Raw genomic sequence first — 26,157 nt, 5'->3', positions numbered from 1 at the left:
TAAGTTGACAGCAGTTTGACTGGGACCCAGGTATAAGTTTGGATCACCAGGTGATATTTTATCCCAGTGCAGGTGGACATGGGAAGGGCTTCCCTCTCCAAATATGCAATGGAATGCAAGTCACAGAAGGAGGGGTTGAGTTTGGGAAGCTGAGACCATAATGATGACTGGGAATTTCCAAAGAGATGACCCTAGAATACAGCCTTATAGGTTGCTGGTTTGTAGGTAGGTACCAGATGTAGGTAACAAACTGAAATGAATGCTCTTGATTATTGATCCTGTAGGGTTTGGGTAACTGCCTTAAAAGAAATGTGCTTTCATGGTTGAGAAGGTGGAGGTGATTCAATCTGAAGGAATTGAATAATCTGGGAAGGGTAGAATTGAAAACTGCATTGTTTTTCTTTTTGGCCCTTAGAGAAGGTGTTTGGTTTTGCTAGCAATTTCATTTGTATTGTATCTGGATCTTTTAGAGCTAATTTTTATTGAGCTTGTACTCCAATGGCCAATTTTAATTCACTAACAGTCTAATTTCAAAGATGTAGAAAGGAAGTCTCAGTAAATTATTCTTGGAATGTCCCATGCTATTTAACTATTGGGCGGGACCCAGTAAGTGAAATGATTTAGGTTATCTCTCAGACTCCCTATAGGAGATACCACTGTCATTTCCTAAGTTGTTAAAGTAGAGAACCACCCCTTTTTAGTTTACTCTTAGGGTTACTAGAATATATACAAGGATGGAGTTCAGGATCCTAGAAACCAAGATTCCGTGCTCCCAGAAACTGAAATTCTGGCTTTGGCAATATGATCGCTCTTTTGGGTCTGTCATTTAACCTGTGTGATCTGATTTTCTCATTTGTAAAATGTGGTTAACAGGCTAACCTTTAAGGTCTCTTTGAGCTGTAAGAGTTCTGATTTCATTTCATCAGTGTGTCAAGTGGATTATGTCTTTCAGAATATGGATTTTTGTTGCTGTTGTCAAGGAGCAGATCCTAGCCTATCCTAACTGATACAAGTGATTACTCTGTACTTGGTACTTTCTACAGCTAGATATGAATTAACTCATTTAATTTTCACAACAATCTTATGTGGTAGGAATTATTACTCTCCTTCCCTTTTTACAAAGGAGGAAACTGAGACACAGGATATTCTTTTCAGTAGATTATTTATTATAAGTATGTTTATATTTTAAAATAGAAATTGCCTACGTTAAATACCTAACTAGAAATGGCTATCTGGTAAATGAATTTTGAAACTTGATTGATTTGAATTTCTTAAAAGTAGAACAGTGAGGGAGGGCAGAGACAGATAGATCGAGAGGTTGCTTTAGATCCCCTCCCCATCCTCCAGTATATGATGCAGAAAGATGATCAGGACTCTTTAAGGTACATGTCTTTTGCTCAAGATTTCCTTTTCAGGAACAAATCTCTGCTTAATTTTAAATATTTTAAGAGAATGAAAACTAAATGACACACGAATTTGAGAAAGTTTTGAACACTAAATTTTAGGTTGATTATCAGATTGTGTTTGGTCATGCTGAAGTCATTTAGTTACTAATAAAATGGCTACCTAGAAAGTAGTTTTGCTTGTTAATGAATATACAACCTGGAAGCATCTATCATGACAACTTCTGAATGAGGAACAGCCTNATGCTGAAGTCATTTAGTTACTAATAAAATGGCTACCTAGAAGGTAGTTTTGCTTGTTAATGAATATACAACCTGGAAGCATCTATCATGACAACTTCTGAATGAGGAACAGCCTAGATGGCTAACTTTAAATTTGAAGAATTGCTGTAACTGTCATAATTGCCTGCCTGTCTCCTCTCACAACTTCTACCCCCTGCCCTACATTCTTTTTTTCCAGCATCCTGAAGTATTTGTGCCAATTCAGAGGCTAGGTGGTATAGTGGTTCGAGCAGGAGAGTTGGTACAGACAGCCTGGATGACCCTGGGTGTGCCACTTACCTAGCTAGATGACCTGGAGCAAGTTACTTAATCACTTTGCATCTCCGTTTTCTCATCCATTAAATGGAGATCCTAAACAGTGACTACCTCACAGGGCAGTTGGCTGTATTAAAAAAGCTTAGAACATTGTGTGGCTTGTGGTAAGCACTATCCAGATTTTTGCTATTACTGTTCCTTAATAGGTCTGGTCTGTCTTTTGGGTTTTCATACTTTCTCTTCTCTTTCCATCATTCTTCATGGGGCTGGCTCTCAACTGCTCTTCAAGATGCAGCTCAGTGGTGGTTCTTTGTGATGTTTTCCCACATGTCTCCAGCCTGGGTGACATCCTCTCTGAATTTCTAGCCACCTGGCTATGACTTCTTTTATAACCCTCATAACATAGTAAAGCTACTATCAGTTTACTCATCTATGTGGACCATGAAGATGGACCAATCTTCCTTCCTTCCTTCCTTCTTTCCTTTATTTTGTGAGTATAATGGAGATACTGTGTAAATGTATATTGAATGGATAAATGGACCAGTTTTCCCTCCATTTCTCTCTCCCTTCTTTCTTCTTCCTTTCCTCTCATTCTTCTCTTATACTTTCTTTCCTTCTTCCTTCCTTTCTACCAAACTTCCTCTCTTCCTTCACTCTCAGACATGGCCCTTGATGCATTATCTTAGTTATTCCTCACAGAAACTCTGTGAGATAAGCATTATGATTGTCCCCATTTTGCAGGTGTGGAAACAGGATCAGGGTGATAGGCAACTTGCCCATCCAAAGGGGCAGACTCCTTACAGAGTTGTCTTCCAATGTTGCTGTCTCTGCTGAAAACATTTTGGCAGTTTTTCCTTGGAATTCCCTTTTGGCCAATCTATGAACCACATAAGAAAACCAGTCAGTTTTGGCCACTCTCAGAAAGGATGATTTCCAGTCTGATCATCCCAATTCATGTTTGTTTCCAAATAAACCTAGATCATCTCATAAATCTGTTTTTATGCTGGTCTCAGTCTATCAATAGCCAGTATTGTGGTTGGATTAGCCCTTGTGGTTCTTTGTATGATTGCAAGATGCCCTTCAGCAATAGCCATCAAGAAACTTTGAAAAAAATAGAGGTTTGTCATTTAAAGAACCTGGAAATTGCACAGCAGAGCTGGGGCCCTACAGTATGTCATGGGTAGAGAGTGCATAGGCCTGGTTTTGCTTTTATTGGGGTCAAGGGTGGGAGCCTAGGGTTTTGTGGGCTCCTTCTTTATTGGTGAATTTAAAACATAAGAGGGGAGATTTGAAGTGTGGGAAGAGAAAAAACAAGTGGCTCAAAAGGTCAGTGATTGAAATCAACCAAGGTCTTTAAAATAAAGGAGCCTCAGTTTGGCCAGGGAGTCTCTTATCTAGTCATGTGGTTGATAATGTGTTTATTCAAGGTAGCCATCAGTTGAAGTGGAGACTTCTTTAAAGTGGATGCCTTGGCAATCAAATCTTAAGTCAGGTACTTTCATTGCAAAAAAGAAAGAAAACACTTGTCAGGGCTTATGCAAGGATGCCCACTCTTGCCACTTTTATTCAACATATTATTACAACTCCTAGCCACAGTAGTTAGGCAAGAAAAAGGAATAAAAGGGATTCAAATTGGTAAGGAGGAGGTAAAACTGTCACCATTTGCAGATGACATGATATTATATACAAAAAAAAGAAAAACTTATTAGAACAAATAAATGAATTCAGTAAAGTTGCAGGATACACAATTAACATGCAGAAATCAGTTGCTCTTCTATACACTAATAATCCATCAGAAAGAGAAATTAAGAGAATAATTCCATTTATAATTGCTTCAAAAATAATAAAATACCTAGAAATAAATTTAATCAAGGAAGTGAAACTCCTGTACTCTGAAAACTGTTAAGACATTGATGAAAGGTATTTCAGATGACACCAGCAAATGGAAAGATACGCCATGATCATGGATTGGAGAAATTAATATTGTTAAATTAATATTGTTCAAATGTCCATACCCAAAGCAATTTACAGAGTCAGTGCAATCTCCATCACAATACCAATGGCATTTTTCACAGAACTAGAACAAAAGTGCTGAAATTTGTGTGGAACCACAGAAGACCCCAAATAGCCAAAACAGTCTTGAGAAAGAACAAAGCTGGAGGTATCATACTTCCTGATTTCAAACTATATTGCAAAGCTATAGTAATCAAAACTATATGGTACTGACATGGAAACAGACACATAGATTAATAGAATAGAACAGAGTCCAGGAATAAACCCACACATATATGGTCAGCTAATCTATTCCAAAGGGGGCAAGAGTATAAAATGGGGAAGAGATAGTCTTCAATAAATGATGTTGGGAAAACTGGACAGCTACATGCCAGAGTGAAGCTAGACTACTATCTTATACAAATATAAAAATAAATTCAAAAAGGACCAAAGACTTGAGTGTAAGGCCTAAAATAATAAAATTATTAGGAGAAAACATAGGCAATAAGCTGGTAGACATCAGTCTTAACAATATTTTTCTGGTCAGTCTCCTCAGGCAAGGGCAACAAAAGCTAAAATAAACAAATGGGATTACATCACAATAAAAAGCTCTTGTACAGCAAAAGAGACCAGTAACAAAATGAAAAGGCAACCTACTGCATGGGAGAAGATATTTGCAAATCATATATCTGATATGGGGTTAATATCAAAATATATAAATAACTTACATAAATTACTAGCAAAAAAACAGCCTGATTAAAAAATGGGCAGAGGACATGAATAAACATTTTTCTGAAGAAGACATACAGCTGGTCAATAGCACATGAAAAGATAGATGCTCAATGTCACTGATTATCAGGGAAATGCAAATCAAAACCATATTGAGATATCACCTCACACCAGTCAGACTGGCTATTATCAAAACGATGAAAAAAATAACAAGTGTTTTTGAGGATATGGAGAAAAGGGAACCCTTCTACTCTGTCGGTGGGAATGTAAATTGGTGCAACCACTATGGGAAACAGTATGGAGGTTCTTCAATTTCATTCTTTTGCATGTAGCAGTCCCATTTCCCCAATACCACTTATTGAAGAGTCTGTCTTTTCCCCATTTTAAATTCTTGCCTCCTTTGTCAGAGATTAGTTGACCATATAAGCATGGGTTTATTTCTGAGCTCCCTATCCTGTTCGGTTAATCTATATGGCCGTTTTTGAGCCAGTACCTTATTATTTTGATTGCTATAGCTTTGTAGTATATCTTGAAATCTGGGATTGTGACACTTCCCAGTTTTGTTCATCTTTTTCAAGATTGCTTTGGCTATTTGGGGTCTTTTGTGATTCCACACAAATTTTAGAAAAATTTGTTCTAGCTCTGAGAAAAGGTACTATTGATATTTTGATAGGGATTATACTGAATCTAGATTGCTTTGGGTAGAATGGACATTTTAACAATATTTATCCTGGGGCATCTGGGTGGCTTAGTCAATTAAGTGCCCAACTCTTGATTTTGGCTCAGGTTGTGATCTCAGGGTTGTGAGATGGAGCCCTGTGTTGGGCTTTGCACTGGGTGTGGAGCCTGCTTAAGATTCTCTCTATCCCTCTCTAAAACAAACAAACAAACAAACAAACAAACAAACAAGATTAATTCTTCCAATCCATGGGCATGGAATATCTTTGTGTTGTCTTCAGTTTCTTTCATGAGTGTCTTATAGTTTTCAGTGTAGAGATCTTTTACTACCTTGGTTAAATTTATTCCTAGGTATTTTATTCTTCTTTGTGCAATTGTAAATGGGATTGTTTTCTTAATTTTTCTTTCTTCTATTTCATTATTAGTCTAAAGAAATGCAACAGATTTCTTTCTTTTTTGGGAGGGGGAGAGAGAGAGAGTGAGGAGGGTGGTGNACCTTGGTTAAATTTATTCCTAGGTATTTTATTCTTTGTGCAATTGTAAATGGGATTGTTTTCTTAATTTTTCTTTCTTCTATTTCATTTTTAGTCTAAAGAAATGCAACAGATTTCTTTCTTTTTTGGGAGGGGGAGAGAGAGAGAGTGAGGAGGGTGGTGGGGGGAGAGGGAGAGGGAGAGATAGAGAGAGTATCTTAAGTGAGCTCCACTCCCAGTGCAGTGCCTGTTGTGGGGCTTGATCTCACGAACCTGAGATCACGACCTGAGCCAAAATCAAGAGTCAGATGCTTAACCAACTGAGCCACCCAGGCGCCCCACAACAGATTTCTTTGTATTAATTTTGTATCCTGCACCTTCTTTTGGAATGATGAAAATGTATTGTGTGGATGGTTGCACAGCTCTGTGAATATACAAAAAGCCACTGAATTTTACACTTTACAGGAGTGAATTTTACTTAAAAAATTCATAATTACCATCATTAAATACATACCAGTTGCTCACTCCCAGTCACTGTCCTGTGAAGCACTGTGGCACATGGATGAGAAAGAGAATACTTGTTCTTTGTGCTCTGGGAATGTCTCAATGGATGTTCTTAAATGGAGAGATGAAATAGATCCACAAATAGTTTAATCAAGATGTTGCAATACTCAATGCTAATCTCTGGGCATAGACCACATTCAGAAAGATCTCAACACCTCTGGGAGCCAGCTGTAGGAATTTTCGGAAAGATTTCAAAACGTAGACTGCTCCAATATTTATATGACTTAGACATGGTATTATTTATGGTATTTATGGTATTATTTATGGCGTACAGGCGCTATGCCTTGTGTTCATTTTGATTCCCTTGTGTAGCGTTGTGTCTGGTCTACTGGCAGGAGTATGTGTTTGGTGATTGAATTTGGAAGTGGCCTGGTTTGTTCCTAGGACCAAAATGCCTTCAAGCTTATGGCTGCCTGTTCTGACCAGCCTGAGGGTTGGCCCTGTGGGGAATTCACCAACTGTCCTCATGCAACTGTTTCTTTTCTCATAACCGGTAGCTATTTTGTTTCTTTGGTGTTTTCACTCTGATTTTGGTTAAAATGGTGACTTGGAATAACATGTGGGTACTTCTGGAGTGTTGCGCTTTCTTCTCTGGTAGTATGCTGAAGACTTGGGGTTCCTGGGTCAGTGAGATTTAGGAAAACAAAAGGTGGAATTAACCTCACTTTCTTCTTCTTCTTTTTTTTTTTTCTTTTGATCATATTTATCAAACAACAGTGCTATAGATTTTGTGTAGCTTATGGATCTTTGCTGTAATGAAATTGTTTTTCTTTTTTCTTCTTTTTTTCCTTCTCTGTGAAGGTACTTTATGTTGATTCTTTCTGTTAAATATCCTTTGCTTGCACTGGACTTTTCTTTGTGTTGATTTTTTGCTTCATTTTTTTTTTTTCCATTTCCCATGCTGTTCAGTTACTGGACGCCAGAAGAACCAAGGTTTGTCCACTCTTTGCAGCTTGTTTGTTTTGCTCTGCACAGCCTCACCTCCTTGTGTGTTTGTGTCTGTCCTTGTTCTGCCTTTGTTCCCTTTTGCTTGCAGATGCAGTAATCCTGTTTACTAAACCTGTTCACAGCTTTATTTGTAAAAAATAAAGTCCTTGTTTGTGTCTACTTGTAGTGGATGCTATTATTTTCATTTTTTAAAATGGAAATGCATTTATCACGGAAAATAATGAATAGTAGAATAAAGAACACCTTAGGAAACAAGGAATACTGAGTCTGGAGCATTGCGGGTGTAAAAAAGGTGTGTTTGTGAGACTTTCCCTTCTAACCCTTTCCACTTCCTCAATTAAAACTCTAGATGTATAAGTTCCCTTGTGACTGACACTAATATATTGTTTCTGTGTACGTGTACATTTCTCTTCTCCTAAGACATTCAGAAAGCATCCGTGAATTAATTTTCCCTTCTCCATGTGCTGTCCCATGCTTCTGAAGTCACCCTGGAGGACTTCACGGCTGGCCCTCTGGACCTACCTCATGATTAACATTCCATCTTCATAGTGTGGTAGTAACAAATAGCGCTTGGCGTTTCCACTGACTTTTTCTCCTTCTTTCTCCTCTCCTGCTCCATTTTTCTCATCACAGCACCTGCAATTGACAATCCAAGCCCTTCAGGATGAGCTTCGGACCCAGAGAGACCTCAATCACCTCCTGCAGCAAGAAAGTGGCAACCGTGGAGCTGAGCACTTCACCATTGAGCTGACTGAGGAGAACTTCCGGCGGCTCCAAGCTGAGCATGACAGACAAGCTAAGGAGCTGTTCCTTTTAAGGAAGACCTTGGAGGAAATGGAGTTGAGAATTGAAACACAGAAGCAGACCCTCAACGCCCGAGACGAGTCGATTAAAAAGCTTCTCGAGATGTTGCAAAGTAAAGGTTTGCCTTCGAAAAGTCTCGAGGATGACAATGAGCGGACACGGCGCATGGCAGAGGCCGAGTCTCAAGTCAGCCACTTAGAAGTGATTTTAGACCAGAAAGAGAAGGAAAACATACATCTTAGAGAGGTAAGGACGTTCACTCTATTTCCCCAGAGCCATACTTTACAAGTTAAAATATGCTACCAAGTTATTTTCACAGGTTGAAAGATATCTGCAGCTTTAACAAAATTTCCTGGCATCCGTTTTGTAATCTTCCTGTCTGCTTATCACTTTTAAACTGGAATTTTGCATTAGGTTTTTTCTCTGCTCACTACACATATGTTCCATTGTTATTCGACACGTATTCAGGATCCAAGTGTGTGCAGCACATGCCAACTCTAAGGTGGTTTACAATTGCTTTCCCACAGATGGCCCTAGTTTGAGGGTTTTTTAAGTACAGTACTCAGCTTTAGATGTTTGTCAAATACATCTCTCTAAAGGAGCAAAACAAATAGGTGATTAGAAAAACAATGAACCTAAATATTTTTATAGCTAAATTGGGGCAGCATTTGCAGAAAGTAAACCGAACGGATATTTCTGGGAAGAATGGTAATGTGCAGACCAATTTTGAACATTTAGGTTTAAGATAATCTTTGTCTGCATTTTCTTTTGTCTAGGACAAACTGTCCCAGGTTTTCTGAGTATGTGTTTTGCACTTAGTGTATTAAATCATTTGAAGTCCTTCAGAGGCTCTCTGGCCTGCCACCACTATTGAATATTGGGATGCTCAGATATTTGAGGATATGTAGTTGGATAGAGATTAGAAAAAATATGGGTGACAGCCAGGGTTTAAAATTTTTACAGCAGTTCCTTGCCTCTATGGTGGATGTGGATCTCAAAAGTACCACGTAGGCAAAACGCTGAGGTAGACACAGGTTTCACAGAAAATAGGAAGCAATAAAATGGCATTAAGTATATTTTAAAAATATTCTATGGCAATAAATAAAAATTCCAAAAGATATTTGCTTTCAGACCAAATTAGATTTCTTGGCATTATATACCTTTTCGGATGGACAGTCCTTGTGAGTCATTTTTTTGGTTGTTCAGAAAACCTGGCTTCCATGGTGGGGCTCGCTGATGCAGATGTTCCCAGGGGTTTTCTCTGATATATTGTATTTGCTTAGAACATTTGAACAGACTTTTGTTTCTTCGGACTTAATGTCCTCTGTGCTTATTCTCCCTTGTTTTATTTTCACGAGACATTAACAACATGCTTGGGAAAACCACATGGCTTCGTTTTGGATTGAGATGCTTAGAGAGATGTTTTGTTGGGACTGGGTCTGCCTATCCATATTCCAAGAGGCTGAATGTCATGGTTAGGCTTCTAAGATGGCCCCTAATGATTTACATTTCTTGGAAATCATACCCTTGTGTAAATCTATGTCCTTGACTGTAGGCTGAACCTAGTGACTTGATTCTAAACAATAGAATATGGTGAAGGTAATGGGATGCCAATGTGACTTCCATGGTTAGGTTGTATAAGATTGTCATTTCCATCTTGTTAGCAGACTCTATTGTGTTCTCAACTTGCCTGCTTTGATGAAGCAAGCTGCCATGTGAAAGAGGCCCACGTAGTAAGGGACTGAGAGTAGCCTCCAGTCAACACCCAGTGAGGAAATGAGACCCTCACTCAAACAGCCACAAAGAACTGAAAACTGCCAACAGTTTGCTTGGAAGTGGATCCTTTCCCAGTGTAACCTTCAGATAAGATGATAGGCCCTGGGCTGACACCTTGATTGCAGCTTTGTGAGACACTGTGAAGCAAAGGACCCAACTAAGCTGTGCCTGAATTCCTGACCCACAGAAACTGTGAGATAATGAATGTGTGTTGAATTTGGGGGTAATTTATTACACAGCAATAGATAACGAATAGAGTGGAGCAGAAACTAATCTCTTCCTGGCTTTTACTCCATAGATTTTACATTTAGTTTACAGAAGAGATGCAATAACTACTGGCAGTAATCACTTGCATTTAAAGCAACTGTGGATTTTGAAATTTTGGTTGTGTTATCTTAGAACTGTGGCTAGAGATTGCCATAGTTGAAAAAAGCTGCTGCTTTATTTTGGGTGCCAAGGGATCATGTTGGATGTTCAGCAGGGCAGTGATGCCAGAGAAACCTCCATCTGCAGCATTGACCTTGACTTCATGTTGGGGTCTTGTGGTCAGGGCAGAGTCACTCTTTTTCTGTTATTAGATTCTGCTCATTGGTAGCACTAAGTAGATGGTGCCTTGATTTTATTGTGTGGATGCCTCCACTTAAATGAATCTAAACAAAATTCAGTTTGTGTTTTATAAGATTAGTTTGCCCTCACAGTGGTCTGGCATGGAAATAGACCATGTTCAGGGCCTTAACCATCAGTCTGAGAGCCCACAGAGAGTGGTGCAGAAAATTCAGCCCAACACATCCAGCTAGTTTCCTTGAGCAACAGATGAAAGTCAGTGGATTGCCTTTTTCTTGGCCTATCAAGAGGGTGCATTTGGAAAAGGTGTCTCTATTAAAAAATCTCATTTTAAACTTAACTCAACAGAAACACTTGGAGGCCTGAAAGGACGTTCCCCAAGAGAAGGATTGTACTAGCTTCTGAGAGCCATTGGTTACATTTTCAGGAATTTTGTGAGCCTGCTTTTAAGCCATTGATAACTTGAAATTAGTCATGGTGGGAGTATTTGCACCATGGAAATCAGCAAATGCTACCCCAAGGCCTACGCCCCTGCCACCCCATCCCTAAAGCCCATTTACCAACATATCTCTGAGTAAATGTCATGAAATGTTTACCCACAATACAGCAAGAAGAGGCAAGTTAAATAGTGCAAGAATTATGAGTGCCTTAACCACTCTTTATTCATTAGAAGTTTTCATAACAGCATCTGGATAGATGCTTATGTGTCAGACACTTCGAAGAATGTTTTTCATTGATTCATATTTAACTCTCACAACTACCTCGTATACAGTTATCCATCCATTCAATGGCACTTACTAAGCATCTGTTTTGGGATAAAGCAATCATAACTAATAAAGTTTGACTTCATTGTGCTTGTATTCTGTGGGGGTGAAACATAATTTAATAGTAAACAGGGAAGTATCATGAAGAAGAGAAGAGGATGAAGAACTAGTGACCTGGGTGGGGCCAACTTGATATTGGGTGGTCAGGGAAGGCCTCTTTGAGGGGGTGATATTGTGAACAGAGACCCGAATGACAAGAAGGAACCGGCCATGTGAAGCTTTCAGAAGACTATTGCATCCCCTGCCTGGGAAGTAGGTGCTATTATTTGGCCCATTTTACCTGGAGGAACTGAGGAACAGGTGACACTAAGCTTGCTCAGCTTCCCAGTGGTTTCAGTCATTAAACCATTTCATGAAATCCCTTTTCTAGAGGAACCTTTCCCAAAATGTGCTCTGCAGAACAGCCATTTTATGGGATGCTAATAATGTGCTATGAGAGAAAAAGGCCTGCAGGGCCAAATGAACTTGGGAAAATGTTGGATTCCACAGTTTACCGTAGGACTCCTCAGACTCCTTAATACGCAAGTATGCATCAGTCCTTCCCGGGAAGGGGAAGGTTCTTAAGCTTATTTAACTTGCTTTTGTCTTGCTGCACTGGTTTTCATGGTAAAACACTTTGAGAAAAAGCCTTGCTAGAAAATAAAAAGGCTGCTTTTAACTTGTGACCTGCAAAATATGTAAAAATATACAAATAGGTATTTCCCATGGCCAAATAACTGAGTAATTTCCCTCATTAGTTATTCTAGAAGGCAAAGTTTATTGTAAGCTGTTTCAGTATTCTCTACTGAGTTTTAGAATGTTCTTTTGTCAGGGTATTTTTTTTTTACTTTTTAGTGGAAAAATGTGGCTGACTGCTTTTGGTATTAAAGCAGTAAGAATAGCCCAGCTTGAATAAATGAGTAGCCTGACCTCTATTAATTTAAATGAATCTAAAACAGGATTTAAAATGTACTTGAGGTTTTAAGTTCAGTGTGTTCCTGATTTCTTTTTCATTTTGCATGGTTCAACCCAGTTTGGGGCTAGATGGCGTAATGCTGGAGAATGGAGTGCTAGTGGTTTTATGATTCATTCTCAGGCAGAGGTGTTGGGCCTCATATAAACCCCATCTCCTGGAATACTGGTCTTGTTTAGCCTATTGTCTGAGGAGATTTTGAGTTGGCAGGAGTTGCACTTGGGGAGGGTCGGGTTGCTTTAGTGTCTTGTTATCTTTCGGTGGTCTGGAAAAGACTGAGGGCGAAACCACTTCTTTGTCTGGCAGGAAACAACAACAAAAAGACTATGATCTCAACTTATTTGGAAGACCAAAACCATTGCCCAAGAACTACAACTGATGTGCTAATGTGAGCCGAAGTGTTGGCTGAAACACAGCATTACTCACTAGTATCGCGGGATACTTTTGGATACAGGTTGATTTGATAAGACATTATTGGATGTGGTAATAGTTTACCTTGCTCTCTAGCTTTTTCTGCACAGAACATATTGTTCCCTGTAAAGGTTTTGGTAATCAAGTACCCAAAATACTATTGATTTCATTAAAGAAAAAGTGGGTTTATATGCCAGATCCTCCTATATTCACTCTCTTCAATATTTTCTTGTCTGGTCCTTAGAAGAGAGTCAGGTGTCTCTGGACTCATTGCACTGTAGCGTGTTTGAAGGGAAGGGTGTATATTCTGCTGACATGTCTGTTGATTTCCTATGCTAATCCCTTTGGTCAGCTTGCCCATCTTTGGTTGCAAGGGCTGAAGAGCAATCAAGTCATTGGAGGTCACAATTGCTATTAATTCAGGAGACTGGGCTTGGGCTTTCCACCATGCTGCGATTGGGGCAGGGAGGAGGAGGGTAAGGCAACATGAATTCTTTCTTTCCTCATTATTTACTCAGGTTGTCCCTGGGCCGGTGGGAGATCCACCAAGGCAGAGTCTGTGACCTAGAAGTTCTTGAGCTCATAAACCTTTTTACTGATGGCTCAAACCTCCACTGTATGATCATTGCCTAGACTTTTAAACTCTAATATAGTCCCCCCATCTCAAAACCATATGGCCTCTTTCTTTGTAACAAAAATTTGTCTCCAGTTCTGTTGGCTAAACCATGATTTTGCTGAGGTAGGCATTTCTAATTCTGATTCTACAGATTAAACATTCTATTTCTACCAACAAAGCTTATCACAGAAAATATTCCTAAACACGAGTGACCACATTAACATAACATTTTACATACTCCCTCTTGCAAGGGTTATTTCCCATATATATTATAGAACCTAACAATGGCTCCTTTTTAAAAATAAAGTAAGTTTCTTACCTGATCAGTAAATTCCATCCATATTCCCAGGCCTCATGTATTGCCTGCAGGTGCTCAGTAAATATTTGAGAGTGAAAAAATAGTTAAAGAACAATAGAGAATTTCTCTGTGATTTATTTTGCCAATATTGGAGGGGTGGTTCATAAAGATTATAGTGCTATGCTCTTTTATGTTTTCTCTATCATTGTTCTGTGTTTGGTGTGGAGCGGGAACTTGAGTGTAACCCTAACTGGAAGTTTTCTTTCATTTTTTTGAAACCATGTTGGATGTCATGTATCACATCCTGAACATCCATGTGCAGGATGCTGTGGGAGCACCCTTGGCAAGTCTGTGGTCTTGTTTAAAGATTTAGGGGGGCAATAAGAGAAACAGCTCATACTTACTGAGGCTTATTTTGTGCTAGGTTCTGTACTACATAAATACTGTTGTCATCATCCCCATCACACAGATAAAGAAACTGAGGCACGAAGAAGTAAGTAATTATTTCCAGTCACACAAAGCAAATGCTGGAGCCAAGATCAGAAGCTGGGAAATCTGGGTGCAGAGTCTATCCCTCTCACTATCACATGCTACCACTTCTTGGCGGGGGGGGGTATACTAAGAGAAAATCGAATGGCACTTAAATGGTGTGCAGCTTAGAGGTAGGAGGCTGATCATTGACTTCATCCATGACAGAGCTGGTCTTCAAAGACAGGAAGAATTTCAACAAACAGGGGTGATGGTGAAGTATGATTGGAAAAGAGACAGCTGAGCCAAACCTCAGAAGTGGGATCTGTGATGCATTTGGGGATGCCATGAGTTTGGAGCAGTTGAAACTCCACCTTCCAGGAGGGAAAGGAAATAAAGCTGAAAAGGTGGTTTGAGGTCAGGTCATTCAAGGCCCTGAACATGTGACACAGGGGATTGGCTTTTTCTTTGTAGGCTCTAGGCAGCCTTTGAAGGAATTTTCCTAGGAGAATGGCATGATCAGAAAAGATTGTTAGTGTTAATTGATAGTGGATTGGGAGGAGGAGGCATGGAGACAAGTTAGAAAGATGCCGTGGTTGTTCAGGTTACCAACAGTCTGAATATTTGGTGGTAGCCACAGGAGTTGAAGGGAAGGGTCATCTCTACCTTGACCTTGACAACCTGGGAACTGAGTGCTGGGAGCTGTGAAGAGCAGACAGCTTCTGTGGGCCTGGGCGCAGACAGTTGGTGGGATAGTGGGCCAGTGGGAGTGGTCAGTAAGAGAAGCTAGGCTTGAGGAGAGACTTTGGATGTGTTGAGTTTGATGAAGTCCTGGTGGAGCTGTCCAACAGGGTTGAGAACATGGTTGAGGAAATGACTGTGAAGTTCTGCCCAAGTGCACAAGGCATTTCTGACTCTTGGTCATGTTGCTGTTGCTGTTGTTTGCACACACACCTGATCATTTGTGGCTACCAAGGCCCCAGTTTGTGTGATCATTCCAAAGTTTGCCTTGTCACTCACCCCTACTGTTGTCTAAGAGGTGGCCTTAGGATTGCATACTTCTCCTTCATGCCTCTCTTCTGAGTAAGCATGTCATTTTGACTATGGTATATCCTTTGAGATTACATAGAATTTTCACTGACTGGTGCCAACTTGATACAGATTCCCTTTGTTCTCACTGAGTTCCATTTTCACCAAGCGCTCCGTACAGGATGAATGCCAGTGAAGCATCTTTATAGGAAAGCACTCCTTTTGAACCCTGATTAACAACACTTTCAAAAGCAGAATTTCATAACTTTTACCCACACATTTCTGATGACAAAGGGAATGCACCTATTCTTGTTTCTGTTTAGCATCATTTGCCTTGTCTTTAAATTCTAATACATTCTTTAAAGTTTGAACACTGCATGGTAATTTGAAATGGTTCAGGTTTTACCCCATATTGATTTTAATGAATGTCGTTGATTGCTTTTTACAGTAAAAGAGACTGGTGGAGCCGCAGGGAGCCATTAGGCACAAGGCATTTTGGAACCTGCTGAGAAAAGAAAGTGGCAGGTTAGAGGGAGGTGAGGGGAGGTGATAGGGATGGGAGAATGTCAGATGGTAATGCTGGGAGAGACGGTCATTACTGTTCTCATTTCCCTGTCCTCTTGCTCTACCCTGGGTGTGACTGCTTTTTGAAAAATATTCTTTTGGTAGCTGACCTAATTTATTATTATCATGTTTGGTAAAACCATGCACCACAAATGAAACCTTAGTGGCAAGAAAGTACTCCAAGTACCAGGACTGTGGATACTTCAGTATGTCACGAACTGTGGCAATGGGAAGTTGAGACAGCTCAGCTATACCAAGGTCCTACCTGCCTTGGATGGAACATCAGCTAATACCTTACATATGAAGGAGGCTTCATAGTTCATAGAATACACTATTTTAATGCTTTCTTCTAATGCTCCTGGGAACCCTGTGAGGAAACAGGGTCAGAGAGATTAAGAAGTAATGACAAATAACATTTACTGGGCACTCAAGAGCATCAGCCTGTGCTAATCAATTTCCAGGGAGTGCCACTTAATCCTCCCAACAATTCTCTGGGGTGGGTGGTGGTTTCCTGCTCTCAGATGAGGAAGCTATGACACAAGGGGGTGATGTGTCTGGTCCAGCTTCTTAGAGCAAGTAGTGATGAATCTGGTATTCAAATTTAGGCCTGCTGGTTTCAGGCACCTGTTCCTAACCACTCATTGACACTGCCAGGGATAATGCCTGACTAGAGCAGAGATTAGAATTCTGGTCTTCTGACTTCTTCCTCAGGGATATTTTCTCGGTCAGGAAAAAATGCAAAAGGCTCTGATTTTTTTTTTCTTGCTACATCTTGTAGGGCCTGTTGAATCCAGGACTATAAATCAATGTATGAGGTCACGGAACAGTAGAGGTGTTAAACAGTGCCACGTAGAATGCAGCATCACAGCTGGATCTCCTCAGTCCATTTGTCGCTCATGAAAGTTAAAGTACTAGACTAAAATACAAAGAATGGTACTATACATGTAGGTCCTCCACGAATTCCTAGGAAATAGATGAATTTTTGTGAACAGAGAATGAGGAAAAACAGGAGGTGCTTAGAGCTGGACCTTCCCCATTTTATCTGTTCAAAGTTAGCCTTCTTTTTCAATTTTTTAACCCTGTCATTATTTCATTGCCTATGTTTCCCCAAACTGACTTTACTTTTTATTTAGTTTTCGTTGGGTATTTTGGGTTTCTCTGTATGTCAGTGTGAGACATTAAAACTCTATTTATAATTTATAACCTCCAATAAATTCTTCAAGTTCATTGTTCTTCTAGGTGGCTAAACTTTGGAAAAGCAAAATCTACTTTCCCACCCACTCTGGCTTGGATGTGAAAGGGAAAACTTTATTTGTGTTTCCAGTTTGGCATATATGTTAAGAGTGTCTTAAGTGTTTTGGGTAGAGGCTTAAATAGGGCAATGTGAATGCTTGCTGGGTGATTCCTACGATTGGCTTATAGTTACAGCAGTTGTGTCTTATACAAAGAAGGAATCAAATCCTCCTTAATAAAGGAAAGATATAATTATATATGAGTGGTTTATAGAAAAAGGAAAAAGAAGGAAAGATGAGTGAGCCTTTAGAATAAACATAAAGACTTACTACTGAATTAGATCAAGAGTGGGCACATGCTTGTGGGGCAAGCATGGCTTACCATCTGTTTTTTTTGTGGCCTGGGAACTAAGAACGGTTTTTACCTTTTTAGATGGTTATATTTGAAATGGCTATGTAAGTATATAATATCCTAAATATATATACATATGTATATAATATATAAATAGTCGCTAAAAAGAAAATCTCTTTCGATTTTGCCTCCTGGCCCTCAAAGCCTAAAATTCTTACTACTTGGCCCTTTAAGAAAAAGTTTGGTTACTCCTGAATTATTACTACTTGGCCCTTTAAGAAAAAGTGTGGTTACTCCTGAATTAGACAAGTAAACAGTTTTTGAATCAAGATGTTTGGTAAAAAGCATATGTGCAATTAGTTATATTTAGAGTATCAAATCTGACTATTTTTGTATGGCTTTTGTGTATTTTTTTAAAATGAGGAGACAATATTTTTTTTCCTGTCGTTTCTGCCCGTATTTCCTTTATAATGATTAGGCTGGTGATTTTCATCACCAGAGTTGTAGCACCTTGGGCATTGCCAGTTATCATGAAAGTTTGCAGCTCTTTCAGGAGTGGTGGGTGTTGGGGAGGTAACCTGTGGGTTACAAAGGGACTGTGTGGGAAGAATTCACTAACCTATTAAAATGCCAGAGAAATGGAGATTGCCATTCAAAACCCTAAGGAACCAGGAATTCCTGACCTAGTTAAAACACAGCTTCCAAATCCTCCTCCTCTTTTTTATTTTTTTTTAAAATACCTGTGCTTACTGACACTTTTTAGGCCTATACAATGCTTTATTAAGTCTGTGGCTGCTTTGAAGGAACTGGCCTGAAAAAGAAACTGTGTGTATATAAATCGTGTTAAAAGATATTTAGACATAGTAATCATTGGTGTACCATAGATTTGCTAGGTTTTCCTATGGAAGGTATTCTTTATCAGGTAAAGCCAGGGCCTGGGCAGGATGACAACCTAGAAATCCCCTTACCACTCTCTGCCCTTCCTTCAGCCTCTAAGGCAGTAAGAACTGTTCTGGTAACAGAGGGGTTGGGTTGTCAGCTGTTTGAGCATATTTCGTATTGGGGGAAGACCCCGTATCTGCTTTTGAAATTTTGCTTCCTTGGTGTAGCCCAGGGTTTCTTAATCTCAGCACTATTGGCATTTGGGACAGGATGTGTCTTTGTTGTGGGGACTGCCCTGTGCATTTTAAGATGTGTAGCAATACCCTGGGCTTCTATCGACTAGGTACAAATAGTACCTTTCCCCTTCCCCCAGTTGTGACAACCAAAAATGTCTCCAGACATTGGAAAATGTCTCCTGGGGGTTGGGGGGGGGGTGCAAAATCACACAGGTTGTGAACTGCTGGTGTAGAGTGATTGACACATCCTTCTGGTGGCTGGCCTGTGGCTCTGGCAAAACAGAGTAATTCCCAGCCCCACCTGCTTGAAACTCTGTTTTACTGAGGAAGGGCAGCCCAGTCATGATAATTCTTGACCCAAAGACTGCCTGCAGGGGATTGAACTAGGAAACAGATGTGCTGAGGAGAGGTGGGGGCTTGAGTCTGAAAAGAAACAGAAGTGGGGTGTGTGTGTGTGTGTGTGTATGTGTGTGTGTGTGTGAGACAGAGAGAATGAAAGCGAAGCTACCTCTGACTCCCCTGCCCCCCACCCCAAGAAAGGTAGGGCTGAGAATTAGGCAAGTCCTAGAAAATAAATCTAAGGGAGGAGTTGGGGGTGGTGTTCTGATCTTAGATACCACGTGGGAAAGCCGGACTTTTTGAAAATAAAAGGTGTTTGATTCTCAGGAGTATTTATGGAGGTAATAATTATAGATCTGAGAAGACACATAACTTCAGCTTTTTTACTACTGGACTCTCACCAGTAATCAGCAGTTCTATTTTACGGTAAAAGTTGTCGTCCCTGCTTTCCCCAAAATGGCCTCTGAGTCTCCCTTTCTGTTTTTTCAATAAACATTTCTCTACATGAACTGCTATCCACCCCTTCCCCAGCTCCACCAAACTTCAGAATAATTTTGGAGTGTAGTAGTTTTATCGTGTGGAAATATAGTACAGATGTTCAGAATTACCTTTTCTTTCTCTCCTTTAAAACATCATGACCACACATGCTTTGCTCTAAGTACTATTAAGTATTTTTATTATTACTATTAAAAAATCTTGCCTCAGGCAGATTCCTACTAAATCTCAAGTAAAGGCAAATATTAAAATAGCAGCAAGTATTTATGTGTATCACACTAAAAAGTCTGAACTCATATTTGGCTTTTTATGCAACTGAGACCTTTATTTTCTGATCCACTTCACCAAGTTTAGTTTTGCCCTCTTTTCCTGACTCTAAAACTTTAAGTTTAGACTATAGGATTTTGTTCACTATCCTTCCCCCTTCCCCAATTTTCTCTAGACTTGAGTTTTTCTTTTTATCCTGCATATATGTTTGAACTCAGTCTGATCACTTAATGAAGTTTGATGGGAGGATTTGGACTGTCAGCATGAATTAGTGCATGTTTTTAAAAGTTATTAATGGAGGAAAGTTCTCTTCTCCCAGAGAATTCCACTGATGAGTGGCAGAGTTTCTGTGTTCTTCAAGTGCCACACATTGGGTCCAGTGATCATATACAAAGGAAATGCTTTATCAACACTCAACACCTCCCCCACTCAGAAACCTATTTATGGAGATTAGCTGCTTCTCTAACCTTAGCTTCATTTGGGTTTATTAGTGCTACTTTCTTTTTATATTTCTTGGCCAGACTTAAACATATTTCTCTAAATAGTTGCTAAAAAGAAAATCTCTTTAGATTTAATCACTTGAACCTGAATCAAGAGCTCCCTCACCACCTGTGAGCACTTTTTAGCATGCTGGAGATTAATTCTGGTTCAGACAAATGATCTCTAAAGCATTGCTTTTTCCATCCACATCCAAACAGGAATGCATTACAAGGTGATTTTCTTTTAAAGGGCAGTGAAGATCTTTTTCCTTCTGTCATAGTCCATACAGCAAGGAAGAGGCAGAACCTGATTGTGCCTGAGACAGCAGAAATAACACTTAATGTAGGTATTCCACCGTGGCTTCATGATACCCAGTGGTGTTCTTGCCAACAGTCTCTGTTGCAATACTTTTATGATGCATGTCAAGATTATATGGTTTTAAGGACTCAAGCTGTAGTTGCTTTAAAAGACAGAATGTTGCACATGACTGGATCTTTGCCAATTCCACACTGGAAGCTTGAGACGCCTGAAAAACCTGCCAGGTGCTAACCTCAATGGATATTCTTAGGCTGCCTCTTGAGCAACTGTTACAGGGAGAGGGATCACAGGAGTTTAGTGGAGATTTGAGGATTCTTATGCCGAGTGGGGACTTCTGACACATGATGACACAGGATTCTCCAGAAGACATGAAATGTCTTTGAAGAACTCAATATGTTTTCCCCTTTTTGTAGGCTTTGGTTATCTTTGCATGCTGGCTTTTTGCTTGGTTGCCTCACAGACACAAATGTGGGAGGACTCAAGGAGAATGGTCTAAAATGACCACATTTTCTGAAATCATGGCAGCCTCTTGAGAAATCCGTGTGGCGTGGTCTGTCTGAGGGCTATCACATGGCGAGAGAAAGGTCGATGGAGTCTCATTGTGGGAGGCCCTGGCAGGGTGCTGTAAATAGCATAAATCATCATCGTCGTTACCTCCACTGTAAAAAATATAAGGCTCTCTGGTGCAGGCACAGAGCTGAGTGCTGTACTCAGTTACTCCTCAGAGAAACCCTGTGAGGTGTAGGTGCTGACATTGTCCCATTACTTCATCAGGGCAGCTAAGTTGCTTGCCTAAGATCTCACAGGGGACTAGACGTCAGAGATGAGAACCATTGTATCTACTGTTCTATAGAAAGTCAAAATAACTTCTAGTCATTTCTTCCCACCCAGTTCCTCTCTGTCTCTGATTTGTTTTCTTTGAAACTTTCCTTTTCTATTTAGGTTTCTGATCTGGCTCATATTATATGACTTCATTTAAAACCTTACTCTTTCTCTTAATATGTCAGTTTCCTTCTCTTTTATTTTAACCTCAATCATTTAATTCCTTTTGTGTTTTCATCTGCATTGTTTTATGAGGTTAATTGTCTTGTTGTGTTCCAAGTAGAAGTTCTGGGCTTTTGCAAGAGACCTAAGAATGTTAGTGAAATTTACAGGAGACTTCTGGCCTAATATAATTTTAATCAGCAGTTTTCTCTGTTTCCTGTAAAACCTTTTCATCCACCTGTGTAAGTTTATTTTTTGTTCTCAAATGAAATGACCTATACAAAGCACTTTGCACAAGGCTTGGCTCAACAAATGTCATTTATGTTTCTTCGAAGAAAGGTGAGGAGAGGATAAGCAGGAGTTATGGTCACATCAGTTGATCTCCTTGTAAAGCAAGTCCATGCTCCCTTTACAAACCATTGACTTCTCTCTTTAGAATAAAACCTCACCTGGTGGCATTTTACAGGTCACTTGTTGGGGCACAGGTGTTTCTACCGAGCTGTGCAAACTCCAGAGTGACCTTCTCTCCACTCCCAGGTTCACTTTGTGATTGTTCAATAATGTTATAGAGTAGATTATGTTGTATGTTAAGTATCTAGTTCACAGGGTTTGAATAAACTTAAATGTAGTGCATGTAATAGGTAAATTACATGTAATGCATGAATACATATAAGGCTGGCACATAGTAGGTCCTCAATAAGAGTTTATTGATCTTTATATACTTATCTCTATATATCTATATGTCTATCCACCTATCTACATCTCCTCTCAAGACTGTGTATTCTTTGAGAGTAGAAATCACATCTTATTCATCTTTAATATTACCAGCACCTGGCACACAGTAGATGCTGACAGATTGGGTTTATCATTATTGATACACATCTGCCTCCTGTAGAGGAGAGATCATCTTATACATCTTTAATGTAGTATAATAGATGACCAAAGTGTTTGATGTATATAGAGAATGACTGGGGAAATAAAGCATGAAATAATTAGAAGTTGTTACAACTTTTGGGATGATACAAAAATTCCTACGATTCATAAAAATATTTTTAATGAATTGTACATATGTAGTACGTATAATAGCTACCCTTTATTGAGCACTTAACTTTGTGCTTGACACTCAACTAAGTGCCAGTCACTCATTATACATTTAATCTCAGGATTTATCCTCTCTTTATAGATGAGGAAACCGAGGCACAAAATAGGTGTGACTTTTACAGGGTCACATAGCTACCATGTTAGAGTTAGAATTTGAATAGAGTTCTTTCCACTATCCTATTCTTGCCTATAGAAATAATTACTCTTCATAGTGTATTTTATATCCATTATAACAGTAGTGGTAATTTTCCTGCAGCTAACCTTTTTATTAAAAGAAGATGAAAATCCAGTATACCTAGTTAAACATATACTGCGTACCAAGTTTGTGGAAAATTCCATCTCCAATTTGGACCCCTCTCCTGAGCATCAGGGCCATAACATGTAACTTTCCAGCGAGCATCTTGTGGGTTGTGGAGACATCTTAAATTTAGCCTGTCCAGAATGGAACTTCTTGTCTTCCTTACAATTTTTCTTCCCCCTGTGTCTCTGTCTTGCTGACTGCCCCCAGCGTTTAGCTCTCCACCCAATCCAGATACTGTGAATTATCATCAATTTCTCTTTCTCCATCACTCCTGTATTAGTTTCCTGTTGCTGCTGTAACATATTACCACAGACTTAGTGGTTTACAACATGAATTTAATCTTGTACAGTTCTGGGGGTCAGAAGTCTGAAATCAACTTCACTGTGCTAAAATCAGTGTGTTGGCAAGCCTGTGTTCTTTCTGGAGGCTCTAGGGGAGAATTCATTTCCTTGCCTTTTACAGCCTTTAGAGGCCAGCTGCAATCCTTGGTTTGTGGCCCCTTCCTAGATCCTTAAATCTCTCTCTCTATGACCTCTGCTTCTGTTGTTACATTTCCTTCGCTCTGACTGACCCTCCCACCTCCCTCTTAGGAGGACCCTTGTGCTTACATTGGGTCCACCCAGATAATCTGGGATAATCTTCCCATCCCAAGATCCTTAACAAACATATCTTTAGAGTCCTTCTTGCCATGTAAGGAAACATATACACAAATTTTGGGGATTAGGATGTGGCCATCTTTGGGGGACTATTATTCAGCCTAGCACATTCCCTATATCTGCTATATCACTAAATCTTGTTTATTCTCTCTACAGACTTTTAGATCTGCCCGTGGCTTTTCTTTTCCAATCCTCTTACCTTTGGCCTGGTCCTCCGAACTAGTGTCCCAGCTTTGTACCTCTTGTAGGTCCTTCTTTGCACTGCTATCATAATCATCTTTGAAAAAATGCCTGTCTGTCCTTTCTGAAGACTCCATTGCCAGGAGGACAAAGTACAAACTCTTGAGCCTGGTCACAAGGCCCCTCCCTGTTTTTCCAGTCTTGTTTCTTGTTCTTTCTCTTTCCTCTGCCCCAGTCACCTCAAATTCTGACTGCTTTACTCAATAACTGGCCTCTGAGTTCTGTGCCTTTGTTCGTGCAGCTCCCCTTAGTGTCTGGGGCACTTTTCCTCCTCCATCTTTACTTGACCAACCTTTATTTGTCCTGCATTATTCAGCCCAGGCGTTACCTTCTCAGAAGTCCTCACTTTTACTCTCTCTCACCCTAGACTGAATTAGGGTCCCTGCCTGTGCTTAGTTCTTACAGAAATTGTTAAATATCCATTTACTTGAATGAGAATATCCAAGGAACATCCATAGGATCTAGCATTGTCCTTGGTCTATGGTAGGAACCCCATAAGATGTGACACATATCATATTATTTCTTAGCTCCCCCCCACCTCCCCAAAAAAGCAATATGATTTTAACCACACCTTAATTTATATTCAAACCCCCATTATATTAAAATGTACAGTTTTCCTAAAGCATATACTATAATCAAACAAAATGACATTTGAAGACAATAAAGTATGGCTATTTCAGTAAAAAAATATTAAAATTGAACTAGTTATTTGGTGCCATAAATATTAAAGATCTAGATGAATCACTGATTTCTTCACTGAGTTTTGAGAATTGAATGGATGCTGGGTGCAAAGCACTGCAGTGTCCCAGCAATATTGATGGTCGGTCACAATAACTAATGCTGAATAGTAAGAGATGGTTTCATGTGATCCTTGTCAACAGGGTAGATGTTTGAACTGCCAGAACAGGAAATTATAAAATTTGTGTCTAAAAATGATCTTATCTTTTGCTTTTTCAATTGTGAACTCTAGTGCTATGAAACAAGGACCTCACAGAAACTCCAGGCAGTTTGTGAAACGCTTCTTTGTAATCAGCTGATTTGATTTTCTTCAGTGTGATAGTGGAATATTTGTGAGGAAATTAAACTTCGCCATACTCTAGCCATCAGTTGCATGGTATCAACTTTTCTATCAGACTTTAAGGAGAATTTTTGAAATACTGGAGCTACCTTTGACCCCAGTGCAAGTTTGCAAAACTACAGCAGCTTTGGAAGAAGTTTAAATGAACTTGGGACCTCTAAAGCAGAATTTCTCAACTGAGTCACTGTTGACATTCTGGAATGGATAGTTCTTTGTTGGGAGGGAGGGCATCCTGTATGTTGTAGAATGTTTAGCAACATCCCTGACCTCCACCTACAAAATTCAGTAGCATCACCACCCCCAGTTGTGACAATCAAAAATGTCCCCAGACATTGCCAGATGTCCCCTGGGGGCAAAATTGTCCCCAGTTGAGAGCCACTGGTCAAAAACCTTGCTACTCCAAATGTGGCCCCAAAACCACAATTAGAAATGCAGCATCTCAGCCTCTGCCCCAGGCCTCTGGAATCAGAATCTGTTTTATAAAAAATCTGCAGGAGACCTGTGAGCACATGAATGTTTTGAAAAGTGCTGACCTAAAACTCTGCTCAGGGCAGTGTGGTATAGCAGAAAGGCAAGAGCTATGGAGTCAGACTTGGCTTCTTGATAATAGCTGTGTGACCTTGGGCAAGTTGTTCAACCTCTCTGAGACTCAGCTTGCTCCTCTGTAAAATGGGACTAAGAAAACCTTCTGTGGTGTGAGAATAAAGGGAGTGAATACAGCTGAAGCAGGGAAAAGGGCACCTGGCCATTATTAGAATCTCACTGGGCTGGCTTTCTTCCCTTTCTTTATAAAGCTGTTTTTCTTGGCCTTGCTGCGCTTACTGTTACTTGTAGTGATGATATAAGAGGATGAGGAAAAGCAGTATGTCTGAGTCAGTGCTCTGCAAGTAGGACGAGCCATAAAAAAATCTGCCTGTTTACAGATTTTTATTTTTGAATTATTTACTTTCTTTAAGCTGTGGCTCTTGTGGTCTGGTCTTCCCGTTGCTTGGGAAACTGGGATCCCATTTCTGGAAAACTCATTATCCTGGGCCTTGTGAACTCTTAATGGTCTCATTTAGAGGCCAGAATCTAAAGGTGGGAAAGGTGAAGTTGATGGCGGTTAAATGTAAAACTATTTAAGGAAGAAGAAGCTCACATGGTAAACTTTATTCCTGTGCTATATAGCAAGTGTATTTTAAAATGGGGCAATTATTTTTATGACCATTAGTAAAATTTTTGATCATTAGTAAGAATAAATATTTTTGCCTTGGGAATAAGTTGATTGCTATGGGACTCCAAAATTTTCCCCTTTCCTCTTTCTTCCACCATGACACTGCCTTGTATAAAAGTGTATATTTTTAAATTTCTTATCCTGATATATCAAGAATAGCTGTTCTCATAGCTTTGGGCCAGTAATCTAACCTGACAGATAATTCTCTCTTTCTCTCTCTCTCTTTTGTTTTTGCAAAATTCATTAGAAAAATAATAGATAACATGGGTACATACATGCACACATGCAGTCACACACCCACACAAGCAATATATAAATCTGACTTGTCAGGACAATTTTTAGGCAGATCACAA

The 26,157-nt window shown here is 39.7% G+C and overlaps 1 protein-coding gene across 1 annotated transcript in view; it reads left to right on the top strand.

Moving 5' to 3' along the window:
- Window positions 1-26,157, top strand: part of ERC2 (ELKS/RAB6-interacting/CAST family member 2) — a 919,611-nt gene that overhangs the window by 163,184 nt on the left and 730,270 nt on the right. Inside the window, exon 3 of the mRNA XM_034658488.1 lies at window positions 7,958-8,374. Within this exon, the coding sequence (XP_034514379.1) occupies window positions 7,958-8,374 (417 nt within the window). The remainder of the gene's footprint in view (window positions 1-7,957; window positions 8,375-26,157) is intronic.

The sequence above is a fragment of the Ailuropoda melanoleuca genome, chromosome 4 (genome assembly GCF_002007445.2).
Source record: "Ailuropoda melanoleuca isolate Jingjing chromosome 4, ASM200744v2, whole genome shotgun sequence".
Classification (NCBI taxonomy): Eukaryota; Metazoa; Chordata; class Mammalia; order Carnivora; family Ursidae; genus Ailuropoda; species Ailuropoda melanoleuca.
Note: the sequence above shows the minus strand (reverse complement) of the source record. Positions and strands in the feature narration are given on the sequence as shown.